This window comes from Opisthorchis viverrini (genome assembly GCF_000715545.1).
Source record: "Opisthorchis viverrini unplaced genomic scaffold opera_v5_471, whole genome shotgun sequence".
Classification (NCBI taxonomy): domain Eukaryota; kingdom Metazoa; phylum Platyhelminthes; class Trematoda; order Opisthorchiida; family Opisthorchiidae; genus Opisthorchis; species Opisthorchis viverrini.
Genome location: NW_008752128.1, coordinates 186,146 through 212,489, shown reverse-complemented (window position 1 = coordinate 212,489; position 26,344 = coordinate 186,146). Strand labels below are relative to the sequence as shown.

General features: G+C 46.0%; 1 protein-coding gene across 1 annotated transcript in view; it reads right to left on the bottom strand.

The window, feature by feature from the left end:
• Positions 1-20,812, bottom strand: part of T265_11265 (hypothetical protein) — a gene marked incomplete at both ends in the record, with an annotated part of 46,753 nt that extends 25,941 nt beyond the window's left edge. The window contains 3 exons of the mRNA XM_009177875.1: positions 5,346-5,523; positions 9,503-10,437; positions 20,475-20,812. Of these exons, the coding sequence (XP_009176139.1) occupies positions 5,346-5,523; positions 9,503-10,437; positions 20,475-20,724 (1,363 nt within the window). The remainder of the gene's footprint in view (positions 1-5,345; positions 5,524-9,502; positions 10,438-20,474) is intronic.
• Positions 20,813-26,344: the final 5,532 nt, after the last annotated feature.

The following is a 26,344-nucleotide window of genomic DNA, read 5'->3' as shown; positions in this document are numbered from 1 at the left end:
ACATTACAACAAATGTCGACGTAACGATAGTATGCGGTAGGAGCTCCGATTAATCGGTCAAACCTGCGGAAAGCGGAAACTTATAAGCTGGGTGGGTTGAAACTATCAGGACGAACATAAAAAAATAGATAGAATTGAGGGTCAACAGTAACCTAACATAACTGACAAAGTCGACAGTGGTCGCGAACCAGTGGTTTCAGGATGATACATGATAGCAGAGGTGCTGATTATAAGATGATTCTATTGGAACGAACTCGCTGAATGTGGCATTATCTCTACAATAGTAGGACTCCATATGTAAGTCAGGTCCGAATTATAAGACAAACAAGCATAGCCGATCATCGTAGTACAGGCGGCCAAGGTAAATTCTATCTGCAGTAAGTTGTGACACACTGGAGCCGGGTTTTCAACATAGAGCTTCGGAACGAGCTAATAAATGTATGGATAGAGCATCCATCGACTCAGTAGGGGAGTGAATGCCGGTAAAGCGTGTAAACCGGCGAAGCAAACGCACTACAAACCAGTGCACTGAATTTCATTCGCAAATGTCGCGACTTACCTTATGATTATATTATGGCTAAAACGCACATGGTTAGTACCTGAATAAGGCACGACTGTCCGTCACCAGTGCTTTCCAGCATCTACGCAGGATTCATTTGAGTTATATTCTGCGATAAGCGGAAAGCCTCTGAACACATAATCTCCCAAGCACTTTCACGCGAGAGCACATTATGGATGCTATATGGCGCAGGGTCCCTCAGGAGCCAACGGGAGACACAGTGCAATTTGGCTAACGAAATCCCACCTACTCCTCGAAAAGGAAACTAGGAAAAACTATACCTGGGAAGTCTACATGCCATTATGCAGCTCAAAAACGATTCTTGGATGCCGGTGACCTACACGCTGATTGTTGCTATTAAACTGCACTCAGAGCCTGAAACAGTTCTTGAGGAAAAGCTACGAGTCTGAGCGGACTGCCCATTAGTTCTGTCCAGCGTCTGGCTGTTAGGCACCGAAAGCACTGTTTTCATTAATTTGTTAGTCAGCTTGGATCACGCAAAAGCTACTTGAGTACAAAAACAAGCACCAAACAGGACGCAGCCCACAAGTTGCGAAGTGGACATAAACAGCCGTTACAGACTGACGGAAAGTTTATTTAGCAAGATGTGTGTTCGTGGACGAACAGTAATAATAAGAGCCACAATGTGGTATGAAACCGTTCGTACTTAAATTCTTTGGTGAGAATATTCTTTATGATGGAAAGCCAAATGCAATATAATAAATAACCGTTCACCTGTAACATTCTTTCAGTGTCTAGCTGCCACGCCACAATAAAGGAAGCTAGACGACTCAGATACAAACTAGTTGTCTAAGACCGGACGAGAGGAATCGAACCACGGATTTTCTCCTCAGTAACTTCACGTCTTAACTACTAAGCGATCTGGAGCTCAAGCCAACTGATCAATTGTTTAAAAACTGAACGTTGGTAGTTAATACCACAAGAGGAACTAAAGGATATTGTTAAGCAAAGGCGAGCGGAAGGCCAAACAGCGAGGTTATCGAGATAAGGATTCCCGTCTACGAAGCGTGTAACACGAGCAGAAAAAATGGGACATGAGAGGAAACAATCTGAATCTCGATGGACTGGATATTGCTGTATTACGTGATTCCAGATAGCTTTTTACGTTTGGTATTCGGATCTACCACTGGCGACAGCTACACCAATGTTCGCACCGACTTTTGACTGCCAGACATCCAAAATACCTAGCTAATTATATTTAAAGCCTTACTGAAGAGAAAACACTGCATGACGGGGGGACCTGGTGATAGTCCACAACAAGCCTTCTGAGCTACCTACAGCTCCAAGCCTTCAATCAGAAAACCTGGAACGAAGCTGATAGGAAGAAAGCCATATCGGCAATGCCATCTAACGCACGGAACATGCGCACCCGATCCTCGAAGACCGAGGGTATCAACACACAGGATGTTTGTAAACTCTCACGCCCTTCGGCCAAGATACGTACTATCCACCTCGCGGTTTGTGCCATTCTGAAAGAGGCAAAAAGAACAAGACTCGCCTCGGTAGACCATAACTCCGTACGCGTAGCATATGGCCAAACCATCACAGTTGGTAATGATAGATGTTTTTCACCGCTGACGTACCACCTGATGTATACCCAATTACCAGGTTTCCATTTGCCTCGCTATGAACTCGTCGAAGCCATCCAACACCAGCAACGCTCCCGAGACAACAACAACATAAACATCCCGAAACGTCAATACCCCAATGACGCATTACATTATTTGCCCAAATAGACAATTTTTCGCAACCACGCAAACATACAGACCTTACTGTGGCCTGCCACATGCGACCCTCGAGATCCAACGACAAGCAACACAAGTGACGCCACAACCGACGCAAATTAACAAACTTGATTTGGGCCTTCGATATTCGTGCACTGACCTCATCAGACGCACTTCCTAGGTTTCTTAAAGTCTCCACAATCTCCAGTGATAATCCTTGAGTTGCAGGCGGCATGCACATTATAAGGCATGACTTTACACATTGTAGGTGTAAGGCGCATGCCGCTACATGGTATCAAGATCTTCCGATTATTCAACAGAGCTTGTGGTTGGACTTCGTAGTCAAAGATAAGGACGATGTCACCCGCGCACTCCAGATCCAAAAGGTTCGTATCAGCAGCGGTTTGAACACCAGGGTTTCGAAAACCGTTCGGCGTTCCACCCATTATTTCATTAATGACGAAGTTGAATAAGAATGGAAGCTGGACATGTTTGCCGGAAACCACTTTATAGAGAAGCTTTTAGAGGGTTCCACGTATACGACCACATGTGCGGAGAGATGTGAATGAAGGAGATAAATGCCGTTGAAACCATTAACGTGTCTACGGAATCTAAGGCACTCATGAGGTAAAGGAACACTGAGGGTGAGGGTCGTCTGTATGTATGGCATTACTTTAACACCTGATGAAGTTTGAGGATGTGGTCGATGCAGCGTCCATTCGGTCGAAATTCCGCTTGATATTCATGGTTCAAGGTTTCACGTGCCGACTTGTGGGAAAGAAATATTCATGACGACAGAAACCTTGTTAAAACAGGAGTCGAACTAACACCCGTATAATTACGCGTTCGCTAGGGGCATTCCTTCAGGAGATTGGTACTATTATCGGCTTACTCTTGTTGTTTAGGATGACCTATTTCGCCGGACTAGACGGATACTGACTGAGCAAATCCCTGCAATCCTTGAATCGTGCAAGAGGAAAGTGGAACCAGGAACACGTTGACACTTCAGTAAGGATATAGATTCGCAAACTTCTAAGACTGAGTGGAGTCTCATATTCAGCACACGTTTCTGTCAAACGCCGACAACCCAGAGTGAAAGTAGCAGGTGACCACATGGATTGTTACCCGACGTATTCTGCTGATCGATCCAAACGTTCTTCTTTGCTGGATATTGGAGAGACATTGTGATCCTTAGTGCTTTCACTGACAGGATGCTTATGAAGACCTGTCGATCGATTCAATTGGAACGAACTGCAAACATTCCCAGTAATTTTCGCTAGCTTTAACTTCGATTTTCTGTATCTACCAGATCCGCAGTCTCGGTGGACGCTCAGTTTTACCTAGTGTCGAGTTGGAGGGATTATGATGAGAATCTGTCACTCAGCAGACATTTGAGGATTCGCTTTTGCTAACTTCATATGATTCCTGGTTCCATGAGCTTCTTAATGATCAAGCGGGATCGGCCCAATGGAAGGCGACAAGAGATGAGTGCGTGATCGTGGTCTATACATGTGATCCAAAAGGACCAGGAGGCAATGATGGACCCTCGGTGACTACTAGATCTGAAACTGATGGTGATATGGCCCATCCGGTTTCAAGGATCATTCGTTGATGAACACCACGTGGTCACACGAATTTCGCTCATAAAAGGTCGTACTTCGAAGTACGTATGACTAGCATTACGCAACAACAGTCCTAGAAGAATGGGCAAGAAAAATCCAGGATGTCATTGCCCGAGCAGTTTATTCAGATGTCTCATATTCACCAAATTTAGAAATATGAGGGGATTCTAAATCGCAAGTTTGAGTCCCGTTCGAGAGGTGCGTGTCTGCCCGCGTCTATATCCCATATTATAGATGACAGATGGAGGAGAGTGTCTGAGTTAGCATCACCGTTACGACCACTGATATTGGACAGCGATTAGTTGAACATGAAAAAAGAGCGATATTTGGTTATGTTATATGTACTGTCGTTCGTCTGATAAGCAAAAGGCTGGTATCTCGACCCACAGGTCCGAAGCGACAAGCCACATAGGGCTCGTATAAGTAATTGTTGTTATTCCAGACGACAACGCCAGTCAAATGTCGCCTGGGGAAGAGCTCCTTTACGAAGTAGGACAGAAATGACTGAAAAGAACATCCCGTGGACTGGTGTCTTCACCAAAGGACGAATGGGCCAGAAAGTGGACAAACATTATTCGACAGACCAAAAACAGAAAGCACAGGACCTTAGATGAACCACAGGCTGAATCACTACTCTGGCAATAAAATCAAGAAGACGTCCTATATGTTCGCCGCGACAGTATTTCTGGAACAAATTGAACTCAAATGCCAGTGTCAGAGAAATGCATACATGAAAAGGATAAGTGGTGAAGCGTTTCCACCTTATAATAGGTTAGTGGTACCAGGGCTAAACGTTAAGTGCCATCAAACTGGCCTCCAAACCCTCTAGTCTGTTACTGTTAATCAAACCCATGCCACACAGCGCTTTGATGGCCCTAAGTACTAAAGGGTAAATCTGGAATCACTGCACAATTTTCAAAGGTTTTCTGTCTATTATTATATATATCCTGTTCCAACTGACAACGTTAGGAATTGGTCGCAGCAACTGGCATCACCAATGGCTTCCTCGGTAAGGAATGAAACGCGCACGAAATCGAGCGACAGATACGGTTAGTTGTATACCTGCAGCTGTTTGAAAACAGAATTTTCCTTGGTTCAGCTTAAGGAGAATCTGCGATAGACATAACCGTCTGCAGCGTTCTATCTTGGGGATTACATGGTTCGAACGGTAACGTGACCACCACTGACAGGATTCGTCGTCCACTTCCGAGTTAGTGCCGTAACCGACCGCAAAAGACTTAAATGCTAACAAACGTAATGAAACACTTGTGGCAATGTATTCATAAAGCTACGCCGACATCAAACGTCCGGCTACCGAAGGCAGTACGTTCAAACGCATCACATACGCACAAATGCGCACGTATGCACACACTACCAGTTTCCGCTGCCAGTTGGGGGGTACAGATGATACGAACTAACCGTTGTTGTTGTTGATGATGATGTTGTTGACGTGACCAACGTTTCGTGCTCGGATGAGCAAAGCCTTGGCAAATCGATTATCAGACTTTACGCGCGTGTGTTGTGCGTCCATCGACACATCCGGACGCCACGAATTATCCACGCACGCAAGCGCGCACACACGCACCAGCCATTTTGACTGAAAAGTTTGTTAAACTCGGACCTGAAAATGAATTAATCCACGCATGCAGAGACTTCTTCCGCCACATCCTACAACGCAAGAAGGCCAATTGGTTGACTTATTCACTACCACTTCGGTGACACAAAATTTTGAGGCATGCGACCAACCAGCTGCGACATGCTTCTTCTTGTTGAAAGGAAATAACTAATCCGCTCTTTTCCGTATCTCACGCAGCTAGTATAGCATGACTATATTGAACCGTATGGCAGTAGGGATCCTTCAACCACAGGCATAAAAAGGAGCATTTTGCTGTACATCTACGAGTCCAGTATGCTGTCTGTCACACCTTAAAAGACGGTCTGCTCAAACGGGGTTTAACACTAAGCGGTAGAGTCAGTGGGAGCGCTTTCATGGAGCTTTCTGCATTCGCATGTCACACCAGGCTTTCTTACCACATACAACTGCAGAGAGGTACGTGAGGCCAGTCGTTTATGCGCCCGCGTAACATAATATATTTACCTGCAATGTCGTACGGGTGGAGCAATGATCAGAAGCACTGACGAGTGCAGACTAGCTCGGTTAAATAGATACCGATCACTACAGTGAACGACTACCCATAGCTGATGGGAGCATGTCATCCCGGCAGCAAATGATGAACCTAATTTGTTACAAAGGAAAATATTATGATACACAAGGCGGTCTTGAAAGTTAAGACCATAGTAGCGTCCTCAGTTATCTCTGTATAGATTGTAGCATTCAAAGTAATTGTCCTTAGTGCGAAGGGTTACTATACAATGTAACCGAAATCACACGGCGAAAATGAATTATCTATAAAAAGCTCAACAAACTAACCGTCTTGAGAATCCGCAACATTTCTAACTAGGTTGTGAACCCACTATATTCGGAAAAAGGTTTGTGCGAGTTGTGTGAATAGTACAGAAGAGATAAAAGAGAGGAGAAAACTAGGAATAGAATACACCACACCATGAAAGGGAAAATTATTCATATCAATGAAAGAAAACCGGGCAAACCGACGCACAGGAACCGTTCGGTAAGACTGAAACAGAACAGAGTAACCAGGTGTTGTAGGATTCTTCACGTTCCAGTCTGTCATTTATGTTGTCCCATTGAATACTAGCTACCGATATATATATATAATAATTGCTCAAAGCGCTTCACTGTCTTCCGGGAATTTTTGTCCGCAAACACCAGAGAAACTGAACAGCTCCGGTAGAAGTCGCTGAATGGCTTCTTCATGATGTGGTATGCTGCAATGCAACTAATACAGGACGCCTTACCCGCAATGAAGCCTATGAAAGCTGGAACCTGTATAAGACGTTTGCTGTCCATTATCCGAGTTTCCACTACAGACATTACACCTAAGCACAAAGTACCATTGTACAGACCAATCAGATCAAGGTCAACGAGCAAACTTCACATTGCTCAGTGAAAGTCTTCGCAACACAATAACTGACAGCTTAAAGTTGCCTGGGTACCATTACAGTCGTTGGCTTGCATTGATGAAAACGATCATGGCTACCCTGAAAAACCAATCGCTGCACTAATGGTAATTGGGATGACTCGGACATTATGCAGCATGTCGGCGCCATTGGCTGAAGAATGAAGAGTAGTGAAATAATCTGGGTTGCTCTCTAGTACACAAATTGCTTGCCTTATCACCTCATATCAGACGGTGAGAGAGTATCCCACACATTACAATCCGGGTGCTTCCAAGTGTGGCAGTGTTTTCAGGGCAAAGGTTTCCCCCGTAAGTTCTACATCCTCCTTAAGAAACTATATATCAACTCCCGCAGACGTGTGAAGATCTACGAGAATTTTCACCCGAGTCCAATTTATATAGCGGTTTCAAGCAAGATTGTTCGCTTTCAACCTTACTATTCGGAAGAAATAGCTATGGAAAACACTGCCTGTGAGGTCGAAATGTTCTGTGACACTGATGTGACGTCAGCTTATCTGCCAAGGTTCAAGTTCACAATGTCGCGGTGTTCCCCAAGTTGTTTCATGGATCAGAAACCTGTCCACTGTGGGCGTTCAAAAACTTTCAGTGTTCAACCATCGGGGTCTCCAGAGCAGTCCTTAAGTCTGGTAGAAACAACCCATGAGTAGCTCAGAGAAACAAACATCCTTCGAGGATGCAAATTTGAGGAGTCAGTCAAAACGGAAGACCATGGAATTCATGAGTGAAGAGTGACTGGTGTTATATTCCGTCTAGGGCCGAGCTGGTCGCTATTTTGATCAACCGATCGTTGTTCAAGAGTTCTCTTCAAACAACCAGCCTAAAGGCCCCGGGTTCGAAACACTGCAAACACACTGGGATACGCACTGCTAATGACTACAAACAGCATAGAAACAGCATAGCGTTCAATTAAAAGATTAAAAAATCATTAAGCTGTAGCATCCTTTCTGTGCCTGCCATGCCACCAGAAAGAAGCACAAGGACTGGAATACTGCCAGGTTGCCCAAGCCTAGAGTGGAAAATCGAGAGGCAACGGTCGGATTTGAACCACGAGCCTTCCGGTTGGTGAATTCGCGCGCTAACCACCAAGCTATTTCGCCGACTTAAAGGATAAAATCCCCAGGACTACATCAAATACGTTTAAACACCATTAAGTCACACACTATCCACCTCGCCGTTTGCGCCATTGTGAAAGAGGCAAAAAGAACAAGACTCGCCTCGGTAGACCATAACTCCGTATGCGCAGCATATGGCCAAAACATCGCAGTTGGTAATGATAGATGTTTTCCACCACTGACGTACCACCTGATGTATAGCCAATCACCAGGTTTCCATTTGCCTCGCTATGAACTCGTCGAAGCCATCCAACACCAGCAACGCTCCTGAGATATTGGAGGTCAATACCCCAATGACGCATCACATTATTTGCCCGCACAGGCAATGTGTCGCAATCATGCAACCATACAGACCTTACTGTGGCCTGCCACATGCGACCCTCGAGATCCAACGACAAGCAACACAAGTGACGCCACAACCGACGCAAATTAACAAACTTGATTTGGGCCTTCGATATTCGTGCACTGACCTCATCAGACGCACTTCCTAGGTTTCTTAAAGTCTCCACAATCTCCAGTGATAATCCTTGAGTTGCAGGCGGCATGCACATTATAAGGCATGACTTTACACATTGTAGGTGTAAGGCGCATGCCGCTACATGGTATCAAGATCTTCCGATTATTCAACAGAGCTTGTGGTTGGACTTCGTAGTCAAAGATAAGGACGATGTCACCCGCGCACTCCAGATCCAAAAGGTTCGTATCAGCAGCGGTTTGAACACCAGGGTTTCGAAAACCGTTCGGCGTACGCCTCAGTAGTTCAGCAAAATGACAGTAGGAAAAATCTTTCAGTTGTAACACCCTACAGGTGCCTGGCTTCCACGCCATACGAAGGAAGCATGAGGGCTGGGATGCTGTCAGGTTGCTCAAGCCTACACAGGGGAAGTCGAGAGGCAGAGATCGGGTTCGAACCACGGATCTTCCGGTCACTCAGTTCGCGCTCTAGCCAATTGAGACATTTCGCCTCCACACTAAGTATGTGTTAAATCGAACAGCCGCGTTACAGATGTCTGCAATTTTCGGCCGCCAATTTTCAGGAGTTGGCGCTTGCTCCAAGAGACCAAGGGGTCTCCGATTAACGTCACACTTGAGTTCTTGTGAAAACATTAAATAAGCTCTGGAGACTCCATGGTCGGCGCTAGATGGATCATGTCATAAACTGAAGCGCATGGAGAGCGATATGCCTGAGGCTGGCTTACAAGCAGTAACTTGTCACCCAAGATTATGTTCGCATTATGTGGATGAAGATGTTTCCTTAGCTTACCACAATCCTCCGGACGTGTGATTACAATAGGACGAGTCATGTTGCGTCGACCAGAAAAAGACAAGATGCAAAAGACGGTAAACGTAGTAACAACGGAAGGAAAAATGTGCAGAAGACAAAGGTAGAACGGGCCGAACTTACCGAACATTTATCACAGCAAAATTCTCCAGCCTCATTTGAATCTGTACATGAGACGGTTTTGCAAAAGGAATGTTCAAGTATTCCTTCAAGGTTGCTTATCTCCACATGCAATCTCTCCCAGAGCAGTCGGTCGAGCTCAGAAAGACTGCGTTCGCAGGTTGATGACGGACTGAGCCACGGTTCGAACGCACTATCCGCCTTCGCATATACCAGATTGCGAAGACCTCCATCACAATCACTATGTCGAGGAATGAAAGTGAAATCCGAGCGATTGATCCAGTGTGATATATAGGGAAGAATATATAACAACGGTAGTTCTGGACACAATATATGCCTCACATGCTGACGAAGATAGGCAGCTCGAGCACAAGAATCGGGCAGCCGGTAGCAAATGAAATCCGTCATTTCCGAATTTAGTGATTTCGGTTCAGGTAAATCAGTAGCAGCATGAACTTTCCGTTGGAGTTTGCGTGCCTGATACTTGGCGACTAGAAAGTGACCATTTGGATCATCCACCGTCCAAAAAACGTTCGAATTGGGAGGCATCTGCGTGGACGAATACCGCAGTAGTGAGGTGTTTGGTGCCAAATTACTTGCAGGCCGACGACGAGGGTCAGAACTCACTCCTGGACTTCTGCCGGTACCTGCGACACAACTAATCCGCCACAGGAACAAAAAGAGCAAAATATAGGCGTATGACGATCTCGGTTTGCGAGAGTCAATACTGAGTATAGGTGGCGGTTGGTAGATTGGATATCCTAGAGCTGAGAAGGCACGAGAGAGCACCTGAAGTGGTGTGTGATTGGCTGTTTCAAGCAAAGATAACTGTCGAGATGAAGACGAGGACTGAATCGAAAATAAAACAGGATTCCGGTTGTAAATGCCGTGGACAGAAGATACGGAAGCAGCACCATGATCTTCCGGTATGCACATCGCTTATCCTGGCGAGTAGAGAGGCACGACCATGCACATCGTGCCGCTTCAGATTGAACCACCTCAGTTTGGTTGAATCCAGATGAGAATACAGTTCAATGGTAGGGACATGTCCTTAATCTAAAAACGAGACAAAGAGCTAGTAAGAAGTCATAATAACTTACAGGTGAAAAACCACTCGAAGTTACCGTGGGTTAGTGGGGTTTAAAAGAAGCGCCCTTAATGGCCGTGTGGATGGGGATGCAAAAAATGCCGATATATATGTCTACACGTTGCCCTACGACAACCTGCTGATCCGACAATAAAAGATCACATTCAGGATGTGTAAGAGACTAGTCAGGCGCACTCTAATACACCGTCAAATAAACAAAATATCACTTATATAGGACTGCCAGAACGCCATATATTCCATTGACCCGTGTTGGCCTGGCCAACACTTTCCTCTGGAGGATGTGTTGGGCGGAACAAGATATATGAACTCCAAACTGGCAGTGGTACCCTAAAATCATGTTTTTATACAGTTTTACCTAGTCATAATCATCACCATCAGCAGCAGCTGTGAAAACAGAGCCCACGCCGTCCAGTGGTTATGCTTTCCACAATTTTTTTTATCCAATAAGTTGCCTAGGAGGTAGATGGCTACAAAGTGGAAGTAGCTGGTAAAATTGACGCGTAAATACAGGCGTGTCAGTGGACTTTTCGCTGGACAAATAGAGAGAGGAGCTATACATTAAGGGCAACAGTTGGAATGCATAAGCGATGCATGAGTCATAATCAGTGAAGTAGTGGATATCTGTCTCACCTCTACTTGGCTCACTGGCACCGTGTACATTCAATGCATTCGGCATATCTCCGATTAGGACAAGCACAAACACTCCATCCAGTAGGCAACTGCATCGTTGGTGAATGGGCAGCGATGCGACAAACCTTATTAACACCGGTGGCTTGTGTCCGTGGGTAAGCATCTAGCAAACCCCGTAAAGGGACTGGAGTGGAGGTTGGCCAGTAGGTTTTATCCCCCTCCAAAAATAGCTCGACAGGGACTTCCTCACATGAAAGCCCCGTAACATGCGTCTAACAAATTGCGACAGAAGGACACGAAACCCTGGCATCCCTAATTGCTAGAGCCAACCTGAAATAGGCAAAAGACACTTCCCCTATGATCAGAAAAGGGGACGGGAACAGACTGGCCAATTGCGTTTCACATCGTAGCTGGCGATGAACTGAATGTTTACAGATAACATATGGGGCTCTGGGCAAGCCAGACTGTATTGGAAGTTGGGAGCTATGGTGTGCATTCCACTCGATTATTGCATCCATACGTCCGTAACTGGTGTGCGAAAAGTTTGGAAACACGTAGAATGATGTGAAAAAAATGAAAGGTCAAAAGTTCAACTTCCAGAGTCCAATTGTGAATACTCGAACAAGTCCAGAACTACAGCGCCGGAATCATAGGACCCACTCGGCTTATCAGTCAGTTCACACGATACTAAATGATATTTTCCGAAGACGACAAGTGACAGAAGGATCACAACGAAACTTCCTCAAGTCACCTGTCCTCACCATCAGCACAGGTTACACGGGCACAAACAAGACTGAAGTTATACTCAGTCGCGATATACCAAAAGGAACTCGAAAGCTGGCCCAGAGAAGACAAGTGTAGCGCTCCAGCAAATTCCCTCTGGTGTACGGAACACAGCAGTGGGATCAAAGTGATCCAGAGACGCCGTGAGATGATAGTTCCAAACACTAATAAGTGAAATTAAAAACAGACAACCCGTACATCCGAAGCCTCCTAAAAAGACTAGATGATAAAGAGGCCCTCGATTCACCTTTACGACCGACGGACTGTGACTATGGAATCATCAAAGCCTACGGCCTACGTGTTTTCAGTGAATGAAAAAGCACGGATATGGTGATGATCGTATGTGGAATGTCGAGGACTGCTGAGTCTCCACCGCATAGGTTGGGATGAGATGGACTGGGTGCGAGCAGCATGGATACTGAAGGGTGATATGGTGTAGGAGCTTGAAGAATGACAGAGAACACTGGTAGATTTAAGGCCCAGGGGGTGGAGAAGGCTTTCAATGCAGGCTGAATAGATCAACCAGTCAAAAGAAAGACGTTAGCGAAACAATATGCGAAAAAGACGGCGCGGCAATTCACTCCCTCAATCGTCATCTTGAGTGGTGGGCTGAGCACTTCAAAGAACAGTTCAGCTGGTCTCCTTCAGCGCAACCGCTAGGAGAACCCGATGGGCCTGATTGAAACATCGACACCAGTCCGCTATCAACAACAGAAACCCGGGGTGATATAGCGATCCTACAACACAACAAGGCACCCGGAGCGGATGGTCTGCATCCCACGCTCTTCAATGGTTGTGAGTTCCTGGTGAACAATCTGACGACCATACCGGGAAGAAAATTTGGGACGAAAACCGCCGAATGGAGCTCCTCGACGGTCACCCTAGTTTTCAAAAATAGCATAAGAACGTCATGCGGAAACGATCGTGGTATCAGCCTGATGTCCGTCGCATTCAAGATGCTCCCTGGCTTTATTTTACGCAGGTTGATCGATTATTGGGGAAGGGACAGATTCGTGAAAATCAAGCTTTGCTTCACCCAAGCCGAGGATGCATTAACCACATCTTTACCTTGAGACAAATTCTTGAATAGTGCCATCCCTTTAGAGGTCCTACGTTGGTTGCTTTCCTTGATATGAAAGCTGTTTTTGACTCTGTCGAACAACAAAAACTTTGGAAGTGTGTGACGATCAATAGTGTCCTTTCCAAATTTATATCCCTTATGCGGGCACTCTACGCGGACTCTTGTGGGCGCGTGCGAGTATACAGTACTGCCACCAAAGATCCCTACGTCCAATGGTGTAGGACAAGGCCATCCTCTTGAGCGTTTTCTCTTCAACTTTGTTAGTGATGTGCTGTTTGAGATTTCTCTGCTTGCCTCTGAAACCCAGGGAATCGAAACACTCTCGGGAGTTTCATTCACAGACATCACGTATGCGGATGATATCGCTGTCCGTGTTCCAGATCCTTCAAAAATGCGAATCATTTTGAAGAACCACGGTTTCATACGCACTTCATACATGCAAATTTTAAGTGCAGGTGAAAGACTGGATGGGATCAAACCCATGCCTCATGCTTGCAGACGAACCAATCGACGTGGTAAATGTATTTACCTGGACAGTTGCATAAGTCCCGGTGACCTGGCTTGAGGTGAGATTACATATCGAACCAGGAAGGCCAGGGCAGCCCCTGTCAGCCTCCGATAACTAAGGTGCCGATGTGACATCAGTATGCCTGTAAAAAGCGGAGTTTACACAGCAGCGGTACGATCCATACTGCATTATGGGTCAGAGACGTGGCCACTACCCGCAGATGACATACGCAGGTCAGTGTTTGATCATCGGTGTCTCCGAAGCATTGATCCGGTCTGGTAGGCACATCGGATTTGTAATGCTGAGGTATGGCAGATGGCCCTAGGAAGAAGAAACTCTCCCGCGACATTCATAGGTTACGCTGGTTAGGACATGTACTCCGCATGCCAGAAGACCGTCTACCCCGCAGAGCTCTTTTTGCCCAGCTGAGTGGAAGCAACCGAGAGATGGACGGTGTATTACCTGACAATCAAGTATGAAAACGCTAACCAGTAAACTGAATTTAGCCGATACCTGCCGCGTCCATGGTTGGAGACCTCACGTAGTCACGCACGGTCACGCATCAGAGCTATCTCATTCATTGCGTGAGTACCCAGTACCCGAGTCAACCAAACATACCATCATCCCCAAGGCTTGACTGTATCCCCCACACTATCCCACTTTCCGGTGATCGAAACTGTAGCACCTGGAACCAATGGGCCTATAGTACATGGTTTACAGCTAATAAATTGAAATGGAAACTGAGTTGTGACACTGATCAGCAGCCACAACTTGCAGCGTCACCGACTATACACAGGAAGTATCACGCAGCCTCCGTCCCACCCAGTACACACCATGTGGCATGTGAAGCCCACGAGATACCTGAAGAGCGAAATATGGAAAGTCCGAGCTCGTCCTAAGTGGTTTCAGGTCCATGACTGAATTCGAGCCCTGTGTGTAGTTCAGAGACACTACATCGATGAGAGGGGAAGCACGATTTCAGCATATGATGCCCGATATACGGATATTGGTGGTTGTAACGTGGACAATGTCTCTGGATTTCAAGTTCAGTAGGATATTTTTCACGGTGATTAAAGGACTGGCAGATGGGTTGACCGCTGTGGACCAATCGATGGGTGGAGAGAGGACCGACGAACGCAGAGCTACATGGGAAAATGATACTTCCTGGTTGATCAGGATGAAGTGGATTTAGTTGACGTACTCCACCTTGAGCCTCTTACGGGGAAAGAGGAAGAATGCAGGGCTTCGTTCGGGGAGCTTTTCCCTAGCCTCTGACGCGGAAATCTGAACCGAGATGCAACAGTTGATAGAGTTTTCTTTGGGAACTCTGCCCGGAGCCGACGACCTGTTCGGATACAAGGGGCAGGGAGTAAGGCATTACTCTCTCACTTCTGATGCGGCTGCGTACAGCAGGTGTCTTTCGAACAGCACCAGACTCTTTGGTTTCGAAAGTATTTCCACCATATTTAATAGTGCGCCCGCGGTCACGGTTAACCATTGGGTGGTTTCTAGGGCCAACCTTTTCTAACCCATCCGAAAGGATGCTACAGCTAAGATTTTTTTCTCGGGGAAGGCAGTATCGCTGCTTCCACAAATAGGGACACGTCGCCTTCATAATCGTATCGAGGAGGACGGTACAACTACCATACAAAGCGCTCAGCTGTAGCACCCTTCCGGTGCCTAGCCGCCATGCCACCCGAAGGAAGCACGAGGGCTGCGATACTGCCAGGTTGCCCAAGCCTAGACAGAGGAAGTCGAGTGGCGGAGGTCGGATTCGAACCACGGACCTCCCGGTCAGTAAATTCGCGCTCTAACCACTTGGGCCATCCCGCCCCCAACTACCATATCATGGCTATCATTTGTCTTCACATTATCACTTCGTATTAACCATGATTTCGCCTTTACGTCGTCTTAAACAAATGAAGCGATAATAATTCTGCCCTATTCGGCCTTGTTCTGACGCTCAATCAGGATTTACATTCCATCTGCAACGGTTCACTTGTCTGAGAATATAATGGAACCGCTGCTGCGACCTAAGTGTTTCAACACAGACCCCAATTCTCCAGACGCCACAGCACGTCCGAATCACTAGTTCCGAACCCTCCTGGACATTGTCGAATCGCCTAACCAAAAAAAAAACTCGAAAATTTGATGCATTTTACGGATTGCACCCGATTTCGAATCCACTATCAGTCTGAAAAGTTATACGTCCGTCTTCTTCTACAAACATGCAAACAAGATAGCAGTCAAGACGTTGATCAGTTTGTCCAAAGGCTGAAATGCTTGGCCAAAAATTGTGACTTCAAGGCGGTATCCGCCACTGAACATCAAAACGAAAGTGTACGCGACGCTTTGATCAACCGACTTTAGCCTGTTACTATCAAAGAAAAACTTATGGCTTAAAATGAACTGACTCTCGATGACGCACATGAATTGACTAGGTCATTAGAATTGTTCTACAAACAACCTCAACCATACTCGCATAACCAACCGATGCCATTTTCTGTAGCACCTTTGTAGACATTTGTGCCTACACCGTCACACTCAAACACCCCTGATTCCACACCTTACCTCTTGTCAATCAATTCTCATATGCTATTTTTGCCATCGTTCCAGGCATCCATGATCAGAATGCCCCGCAAGAGAAGCGGTTTGTAAATCATGCGGCAAAACAGGTCATTTCCAGCGCGTTTGTCCTCACGCTCACTCAAAATGCACGGCTGATTCTGTATTATATTCTCCGTGGACTGCTGCAGCTGCAAGCTGTTTTTTTTGCACGGCGACCAGCATAAAGATAAACGGAACCTAGCTTCAGGCCCTCATAGACACAAGAAGTTCGGACAGTTATATATCTCCTTTGGTAGTCCGTCCGCATGACTGGAAGATGTGTGTTAACGATTCTCTGATTATCAAGGCATCTAAGTCTCTGAGATGTTCACCTAGCAGCTACTGCCACGTATCCATCAAGCACAAAGGTATTATTTACAAAAAAACTACTGGTGCTACCCAATCTATCTGCTGACGTGCTGCTAGGCCACGACTTCCTTGGTCTACATAACAAGGTTGAAATCACCTTCAGTTGCAACCGAGGTTCATGCGCCCTCTGTGGTTGAATCACCACCTTTTGCAAACCTCACATCACTGCAAGCCTATCGCCACGAAATCACGGTGTTATAGCCCTGACAATGAACAGTTCATTTGCTCTGACCGAACATTGAATGAAGCTATGATTGAAACTTCGAGTTCTCGCTGGAAAGCTCAAGTACTGTTCCCAAAAAATTCAAATCGCTAAAGACGTACGATAATGGACTACAGTCAAACCATTAATAGGTTCACATATCTAGACGCTTATCCGTTACCGCGACTGAGTAAAATAATTGAAGAAATTTCCCGCCATGTTATGTTCAGCGCCTTAGACCTATTGAGTGCTTACCATCAAAACCCAATCAGCGCGAAAGAAAAATCGTATATGGTTTTTGAAGCATTCGGGAAATTGTTTCAGTTCCGTCGTATTCCTTTCGGTGACCAAAGCAGTGGCATGCTTTCAACGTACTATTGACACCTACGTTTAAATTGACAACGTCACTGCTCATGGGACCACCCAAAGCTAGCACGACAGAAACCGCAAATCTTCCTATGAATCAATAAAATTATGGAATTACCCCTAATTGCAAAAGCATTATAGTAGCCAAACATATACACCTTCTTGGCTATGAAGTCTCTGAAGGAATTACTAAACCAAATCTGGAACAAACGCACCCTATTCATCAACTTCCTCATCCACATGGTGTTAAATCCCAACAAGTTTTGGCATGTTCACCTAATATTCGCAGTGGATACCAGACTCCCCTGACAAAATCAGAGTGCTTGTCGGAAATGAGGCTTCTCACCGGAGCGTCCTCCGAAAATTTGAAGTTAGGGAACGCTGTGGTCGTGGCAGTCGACTACAATGCACCCTTGGTTATCGAGACGGGCGTCTCAGACATGGCTGTAGCTGCACCTTCGACTCAGAACGACGGAATCTTTTCTAGAACATTGACACTGCTATTCAGAAAGAGACATAAACCACCGTTGAATCTAACCCTAAATTGAAAGACTATATCTTCGGGAATCACTTCAAGTAAGAAAAGTAAGATGAAAAGCGATAAAATTCAGCGATGGAAAATGGAACTCCCCGCTTCTAGCTAGGATGTCAGCTACAGACTTGGAAAAGATAATCTACTGGCTGATACCTCATCGCTTAATCCATACGCTAATGAGATCAGCAATCATAAATTAGAAGAAAATAATGATTACTTGTGCCATTCCAGAATTAATTACATTCATCATTCCAAAAAACGTGCAGTTTTCCCTCCAAAATGTCAAAGACATCATCACAAAATGTACGGCTTGTGTCGCCATCAAACCGCAATTTTACAAACCATCCGCCCCCGATGCGCTGATCAAAGCGACTCAACCTTTCGAACAAATTAGCATCGATTTTGAAGGACCCTGCATTCTGTTACTCGAAACCGATATTTCCTCACTGCCGTTTTTCTGTTTTCCGTTTACCTTTCCATGCGCAGATATATGTGCATCTACCGTTATTAAATGTCTATGTGAGTTATTCTCTTTGTCTGGTATGCCTGCATATGTATATTCCGATCGTGGCTCCCCATTCATGACTGACGAACTGTCCACATTCCTACATGACAGCGGTTTCCATTAGCTGAACAACTGATTATAGTCACCAGGAGAACGGGAAGGTGGAACGCCTCAACAAGACACTCTGGAGCACAATCCTTCTCAGATTCAAGACCTTCAAATCTGGGAGTCGGCTTTATCAGATGCCTTCCACTATATACGGTCCCCTCTCTGCATCTCCACATAAAGAAACGTTTCGGCTTGGAACTCGGCCATCCTGTGGTTTACCTATACCAACTTGGCTAATTACACCAGGACCTGGTTTGCTGATAAGATTTGACCGTACCTCAAATTACGAACCAATCGATGAGGAAGTCGAACTTATAAATTGCAACCAACATCCCTCCTATGTTCGTTTTCCCGGCGGAAAAGAAGTCACTGTATCTGTCCACCATCTCGATCCTTGTGGTGACCGCACATATGTCTACAAGTTTACGCGCACCTCAACCAGTGAAGGCAGTGACGCACGTACACCCTTTCTATCTGACGCACGCGTCTCCGCTCAGTAAAGTTAAAGATTATGTCGATCATACCTCAATTTCATCCGGGTGTCTGGTTGACGCACCTGTATCTTCAAATAAATGTGACCCCGGCATCACTGATTTGGCCAGGCTCCAGCAACGTAGGCGACCCTATATTTTAGGAAACCAAGAAGCCTGACCACATCTTTCATTACCCCTTGATAGATTCTTACAAGTAATCTTCATTCAGTCCGTGTCCGAGTAAGCCATTTATATACACAATCCAATGGCTCGAATGAATGTCACGGGTATCATTCGTGCTCACAATATCGCTTCGGACTAACCACGCTTTCGCCTCTACTTTCAACTTATATACGTCTATACTTAGATGAGTAAAGCGCTATTCATTCTACGCTATTCAGTCTTGTTCTCAAGCTCGATCAGGATCTATATTCCATCCGAACATACCTCCAAGCTACCTTGTAATGCGATTTCTCTCAAAATGGCAACTCCCTGTTCTTCGTCAGGCTGCTCCCCATTGGAGTTCCTGGCGTGTTTTGACCAGTGTAACCCGTATTTTCATGGCAGCACTGAAGCCCGACTACCACGACAAGGTGACGGTTCCGGTCTGCCGCACAGGCCATTATGATTGGTTCTGTCGAAACCAGTGGCTTTCTCACAGCCCCAACCTTGTATGAAGCGTGCTTGATTAGTGAAAATGCTGGTGACTAACACGGAGGACCCGACGATCTGACCACCAATGATCTGCGTTATGGAACAAATGAATGATATTCAAACGTGAACAACACGGCTAGCCAGAGAATGTCAGTGAACAGCCATATATAATTTGATTGGTGCGAAAGTCGTTTTCTTGTCGTTACGAGTGTTGCGTCGTGCGTATATTTTACATCTAGGCTTGTAACTGGATCGTTTATTAAGTGCAGCTTGTCGAGTTTGGGTCTCTTGTGTTATTCTATAGGCCTGACCAAATGAGAGATAAATCAACGTAATCAGAATCGCTACCACACGATGCTGGGTGAACAGCCACTAATTCACCACATCGTGATTTTGTTGTAGGTCATGTACGCCACCAAAGCTGACGTGAGGGTCCTCAGCTGGTGTGTTGAGTCCCATAGTTAAGTCTCGCTTCAATTTGTTTAATTTGTCTGCATTTCTATGGGCGGGCCCGGAGTATACTTCACGATAACTGATTCCAACGTTCAGTTATCGGCAGGTTTTCAAAATGGAAAGTCAAAATAGGCACACTGTCACAAAAACTCAGTTCATCATCACGTATCGGTGATACATAGTGGCGTCTAATTACCTTAAAACTGTGAGAGTGGAAGGGCAGGGACTTAGCGCGAAGAAGCTTCATATCCTTAAGGAAGACAAGAATTGATTGACTATAACTTTCGACACGTGTGGTCACCAGGTCCAATTAAAGCACCATCGGCGGGATTGATCCAGCATCTTTTGAGAATCCCATTGAACATGAGCCCAGGGAACAACCAGAGACAAATTTTGGCTAAGCAGTTCGGCTGGGAAATGGTAGCATGCGTACTATCAGGACTGGTTGCGTGCCGTGTCTTGCAGAGATTCCAACCACATTCACGTAAAACCACATGGGCGCAACCAAGTAGGCGCGAATATCCCGTAGTGGTCAGTTTGACTGGAGCCGCTACAATTTTTCGTTCCCACATCATGGTTTATCCCCAGCAAACCTATCACCAACCCATTTGGGACAGAAAACAACTTCTTCATTGGTAGACGGTGGTTGGAAATAAGTAATACACGTCCCAGCCACTCCAACCTGATGGGTCTAATCCGCTTCTTTAAAGCCCCGATTCGTTGCGCACTACCTCGCCGAACTACCTTGCTGCAGCCAGCTAACTCTTGCTTAGCTAAAAAGATACCGGCCATCAAAAGTTTGAAGACGCTTGAGGTCCTCAGAATGGAGGAACCAGGTCTCATAACTATAAAGTGGGACAGCTGTACACTTCCTGTGTGTACACGATCCCCTAGTACCAGTAAATGGAACGTAAATGAATTATCAGTGGACCTTCATTCAAATCAAAACTCTGCCTGAAGCTCACACCATCATCACCAAAGGCAGTAATAGTGGTGTTGGTATTCGTGGTTCGTGGCTTGACAGAAAAAAGAAGAGAAAAAAGCCTATGAGAAAGGCACCTGAAACTAGTCTAACGTGAACACTCCGGGATGCCTACACCACCAGGCGGTCAACCACACAATCTGGATGAACACTGATAGCATGAATTTCACTGATATCGACCAACTGCCATTTCTCACAATGTCTTTAGACGCCGTGGAGGTCACGAGACCCATTACAAAAAGTGGACCGCACCAAAAAACACCCAAATTTTCTGTTACTTGGCCATATATGATAGTGTCTCTAACCATTGATGTGTCTCGTCTCAGGGCCACCATCCAGGGAGAGAGCAATGACGGCGCAGCTGAGTTTGCTGAGTATGGCTTCATACATTGTTGCGAAGTCATCGTTTGGCCTCCCTTGGCTCATTTCCACTCTTCGTAAGGTTGTGCAGAAAGGGCTCCTCAAAGAAGTCGATCAATTGGCATATGGAGCACGTGACCAAGCAAGCGCAACCAAGGGTGTGATCAGCCCTTTACTGTGAGCGAACTGTTTCTTCTAGAAATCATCATCATCGACAGCATGAAATGGGTGTTAAACACCATCACGAAGAGACTGGACCTTACTGTGGTGTGGCGGTTTGTGTACCTCGGCGACTCATTGAGCCATACTAGGGGTGTCCGCGCGACACTCACAGAGTCTCTCATATCAGGTGGGTCCGTGGGTCCAGTCTCCTGGCCCTCCAAGTTGGGGGTTGGAACATGTATAGCGACGTGTTCCATAAAAATCGCGATGTACTCGCATTTCCAGCCCAATACCGCTGTCTTGCGGTTAGGCTTTTGAGCCGAAGACTTTAGTTGAGGATCCTAATCCTCCTCTTGTCTATGTGTGGGCGCCCTCGCAGCGTCCCAGCTCTCGTACAACCATGACATACACAACTAGCAATACTCTCATGCCACATCGGCTGTCGCGTGGTGCCATCAGCCGAGTCGCCCTACTCGCTGCATACAACAGGGCGGGTGAGCCAAAACAGGCAACTACTGAAGCCTCCCTTCCTAAACTTTCACGATTTCCGTCTTCCACCCTCCCCCGCCCAAATTTGAATACTTTCTCCGCAGGTCCCAGCACTAGGACTGACCGTTTTGCTCACCCTGCATCACACTCAGCTGCAGCTTCCGTATGTCCAAGTTCAGTTACAACTCTAAACACTCCGAAGTCTGTTCTCAAACCCCGAAATTCTGTCTGCTTAGCCACCTTAATGTTCGCACTGAAGCAAGCAGGTCAACGGGTGGCTCTTCCTCGTACGCTGGATTCCCTCTGCATTGATGTATGTTGTCTGTCAGAAACAAGGACGCGGGACGCAAGTATTGCAATCGAAGTGACTGTCCCCTCGAGCTCTTCCAGGTTCCGGCTGCGGACCTTTGGTGATGTACATGCCGCTGCAGCTGGATATGCTGGGGGTGGGTATGGTATTGAACGAACGAACGGAGGCGTCTTTGTTTGACTGGATACCCGTTAATAGTCGCCTCTGTGCGGATACAAAGAATGCTGGAAACGTGCGCAAAATGTTCCACTTGATTCATTCGGCTGGTCCTCGGGAACCTCTTCTCAGCGAAATAATTAGGGACCAGAATGGCTCTCTGGTATGCAGCAAAGCAGAACGTTTGGACCGCTGGGCACGGTACTTCGAACAGCAATTCAGCTGGCCACCTGCTACCCCCAATCCAGAAACCCGGCCTTCAACAGAAAGGTGGACCGTAAATATGGAGCCGCCTTCAGTTTCAGAAGTGTCCGAATGTATTTCTCTACTCAATTGTAATCGCGCTGCTGGTCCTGACAACCTTCCACCTGCTCTTTTCAAGGATGGCGGTGGATTCCTCAGCCAGTGCCTGTCTAGCCTAGTTGAGTCTATCTGGGAGGAGACCGTCCCAGACAACTGAGGTAAATCGATGGTGGTGCCCATTTTCAAAAAGGGTACTCACAATAAATGTAGTAACCACAGTGGTATTAGTTTGACGCCTGTTATGAAAAGGCTCCTGGAGTCACTGATTCTTCGTCGTCTCACGGTGACACGCGAAAGCTTGACCCGTGAGAACCAAGCGGGATTTCAACCAGGTGGAGGCTGCGTTGACTACACCTTCACAATCCGTCAGGTTAGAGCAACGCCACAAGTACAGACGACCCACAATCCTGGTTTTCCTTGACTTCAAGGTCGAGTTTGATTCTGTTGATCGATCAGTGTTGTTGACTACACTTGCTCAGCAGGGTATGTCCAAGAGGTTTGTAAACATAATCCGATTCCTATATTCACATACCTCTGGGCGGATGAGAGTGTATGGCGAGCTCTTCAACAGCCTCCCTACAAAAAGTGGTGTCAAACAAGGATGTCCACTCTCTCCATTCTTGTTCAAATTTGTCATTGATGAAATAATGAGACGAACACTGGACGGTTTTCAAAACCCCGGTGTTCAAATTGTTGCTGGCGAGAGCCTTGTCGATCTGGAGTACTCAGATGACATCGCCCTTATCTTTGAAGACCAAAGAGAAGCACAAGCCCTGTTGGATGAACTGAGCACCATCATTCCATCTTTTGGCATGCGCCTTGCACCTTCAAAGTGCAAAGTTAAGCTTCAGAACGTGCCGTCTTCGGAAAGCTTCTCGCTCTTAGACCGAAAATTGGATTGAGATCTACTGTATTTTAGCATCGGCGGCAGATCGTCCAAAAATGTTGAGCATTTGCCCTTGAGCAACTCACTGCTTAGTGCCGTTAGGGGCTTTTGCGTTTTTAACAGTTAAGTTTATCCGCAAATGGTGAAGGCTTTTCTGAAGACCATCCTAAGGTGAGGACAATTGCTTCAGGGCAGGTGCACTAGGTGTCACACACTCCGGCGATTTGTGATCAGACAACCACAGTTTATGGAAGAGGAGCAACTCAACAAAAAAGACATGGATATTGTTTCAAATACTCGGAACGGACTGGCTCCCGAATAGTAGAATCAAATGGACACAGGTAGGCCATATATTTAGGTGGATTGCGCAGATGTATACGGCAGCAGATGCATCAAAATCCTTAAGCGTTTGAGAGCCTGAACTTTTTGATATAGACTAACGTTACCGTGTTATTTATCACTCGATGATAAGGCAGTCCCGATGGGGATGCCCACAAGCGTCCCGAAATGTGCGGAGAGGCATAAGTATTCACTTACTAGGCAACATTTCAACGAAGACTTAGCTGTCAAGGATTATTTTTGATAATAATGTACTGTGCATGCATCTGATATACCTGCACGAGAAGCTCATTCATTTTGGATACCATTTATATAGCATGACTGAGACCGTTTGAAAGGTTCTTCAGTGACAGGTGAATATTTCTATACGACTGACGGTCACGACAGCAAGGTAGAAAAATTGCACTTGTACAGGCCCTCTCAGGTTATATATATATATATACTATATATATATATATATATATATATATATATATATATATATATATATGTATAACCAGACGAAACTTAAGGTTGTATGGCAGTGAAGCATCAGTGCCAACACTGATGTTGCTGTCTTTGATGATGATGCTTCACTTCCAGAAAACTATTCGATGTAATTCAGCACTACTGATCCAGTGTTCCCATCAGATTCGGGCAATGTACGGGTTCCAGCCCACCTAGTCTTGCAGAAGCCCTTGTAACACAAAATTCGTTCCCGCTGCTTCTTCTCAGTCTGGAGTGTAGTACTGAGTTAATGTACTATTTTTAGAAAGATTTCACGCTCTGAATTTGTCCCACCACACTCCACTCACTTGTCTCAAATACTTCGGTAAGTGACAATAATAAGTGTGGTGGGCTCACCTTACAATATGTTCAGATGTTTTCATATTTTTTGGTTCACTGGTCGTCGGATAGACGCTAAACAATCAAGCTACCATATCTGAAAATACTGCGATCCAGTGTCGGCTCCACTGAGAGACCCCACAAACACGCCGTCACCGAGTTGCGCCATATCGTACGCCACCGCACTCAGCCAGGCATTCGGTTGTTCCCCAAAACAACATGATATAACGTGGAACACAAGGCCTGTTCAATGCTTCCAGCCTCGTTTCTGGGCAATAGAAGCCACTGAAGGGGGTTTGGAGAACGGTCTTTTCTTCGCATGCTCCTATTAGATGCCCTGCAACCTCTTCCGGATGGCGAGGTTGGAAACCTTTACTCCATCCGAGTAGGTCCTATTTTTTAAATCACACCTGGCTGCTTCGCCAGTTTGTCTGCTGAAGACAATGAATTGCCTGAATTGTCTCCCGACGCTATTCTACCTTCAGTGGACAGTTTGCCTCTCACGTACTCGATTGGTAGTAAAAATAGTGCTTGCAGGAAGATGGGCTACGAAACGGACGCAATCAGCTCCGACAAACGTTACGAATTCAGTGTCCATGTTGTGTGGGATTCCCAGCGAATAAGAAATTTATTCAGGCTACCTCAACTGAGGTGTTTGGGAGGGCAGTTCACTCCATGAAGAGCAAATATCTGACCCCACAATATTCTGTGCATCCAGTTTGGAACATGTGTAGCTACTTGTTAGCTAAGAATGTAGCTTGCCCCGATGGCCATCATTGCCTTGTGATAAGACTTCTGGGTCTCATAGTTTGGTTGAGGATCGTAATCATCCTTGTCTATGCTTGCGTATCCTGGCAACATTGTTTTACAAATAGCGTCATATCATATCAGCCGTCGCGTTGTGATGTCGTACGGGTCACCTTAATTTCTGCAAACAGCAGGGCGACTAAGCGAAAACGCTCTACTGCTGACGCCTCTTACCTTTCTTTCTCACATGTTCGTTCTACGCCCCTTCCCAACCGTTGCTAGCGGCATACATAGACAACAAGTGTCCTCTTCGGTTACGGCAGCGAAACATCAGTGTTGAACACTGATGTTATGCAGCCGATGATGATGTTGATCTTTAATTATTCACCGAATACGGACTGTTTCTGTGTGGTACTTAATATCTAACCAACGGAAGTCGCTTAGCCACAGGTGCCTCCACATGCGAACCAAACACCAACACAGACCTTAGTTCTATAAGCTACAGGCAGTGCGGGTCAAGTCCTGTCGCGAAAACCACCAGAAATGCTTCAGAAAGTAAGTCTTAGTTGCTTGATGAATTTGACTGAGATGGAGATAGCAGGACCTGTGGTCGTGGTATTTCCTATCTCGCTGCCTGTGAGCTTAACCTCCTGGGTATAGACTGGAATGAACGTTTGAATCTTACAACAATGTCGATTGACAACTTAGGCACACAAAAACTAACTCGAGTCTTGAGTGTCTGTGGCCAGTAACCCAGTGAATACTATCATTATCATCACTATCATTGTCAGCTGTAATAACCGCGTACTCATCGTACAGTGGTTGTAGCTGCCACAGTTTCGTTCACCGATGTTTTTTTTCGGGGGGGGGGATAGGTACAGTGGGCTGTCAAGTGGGGTGGGGT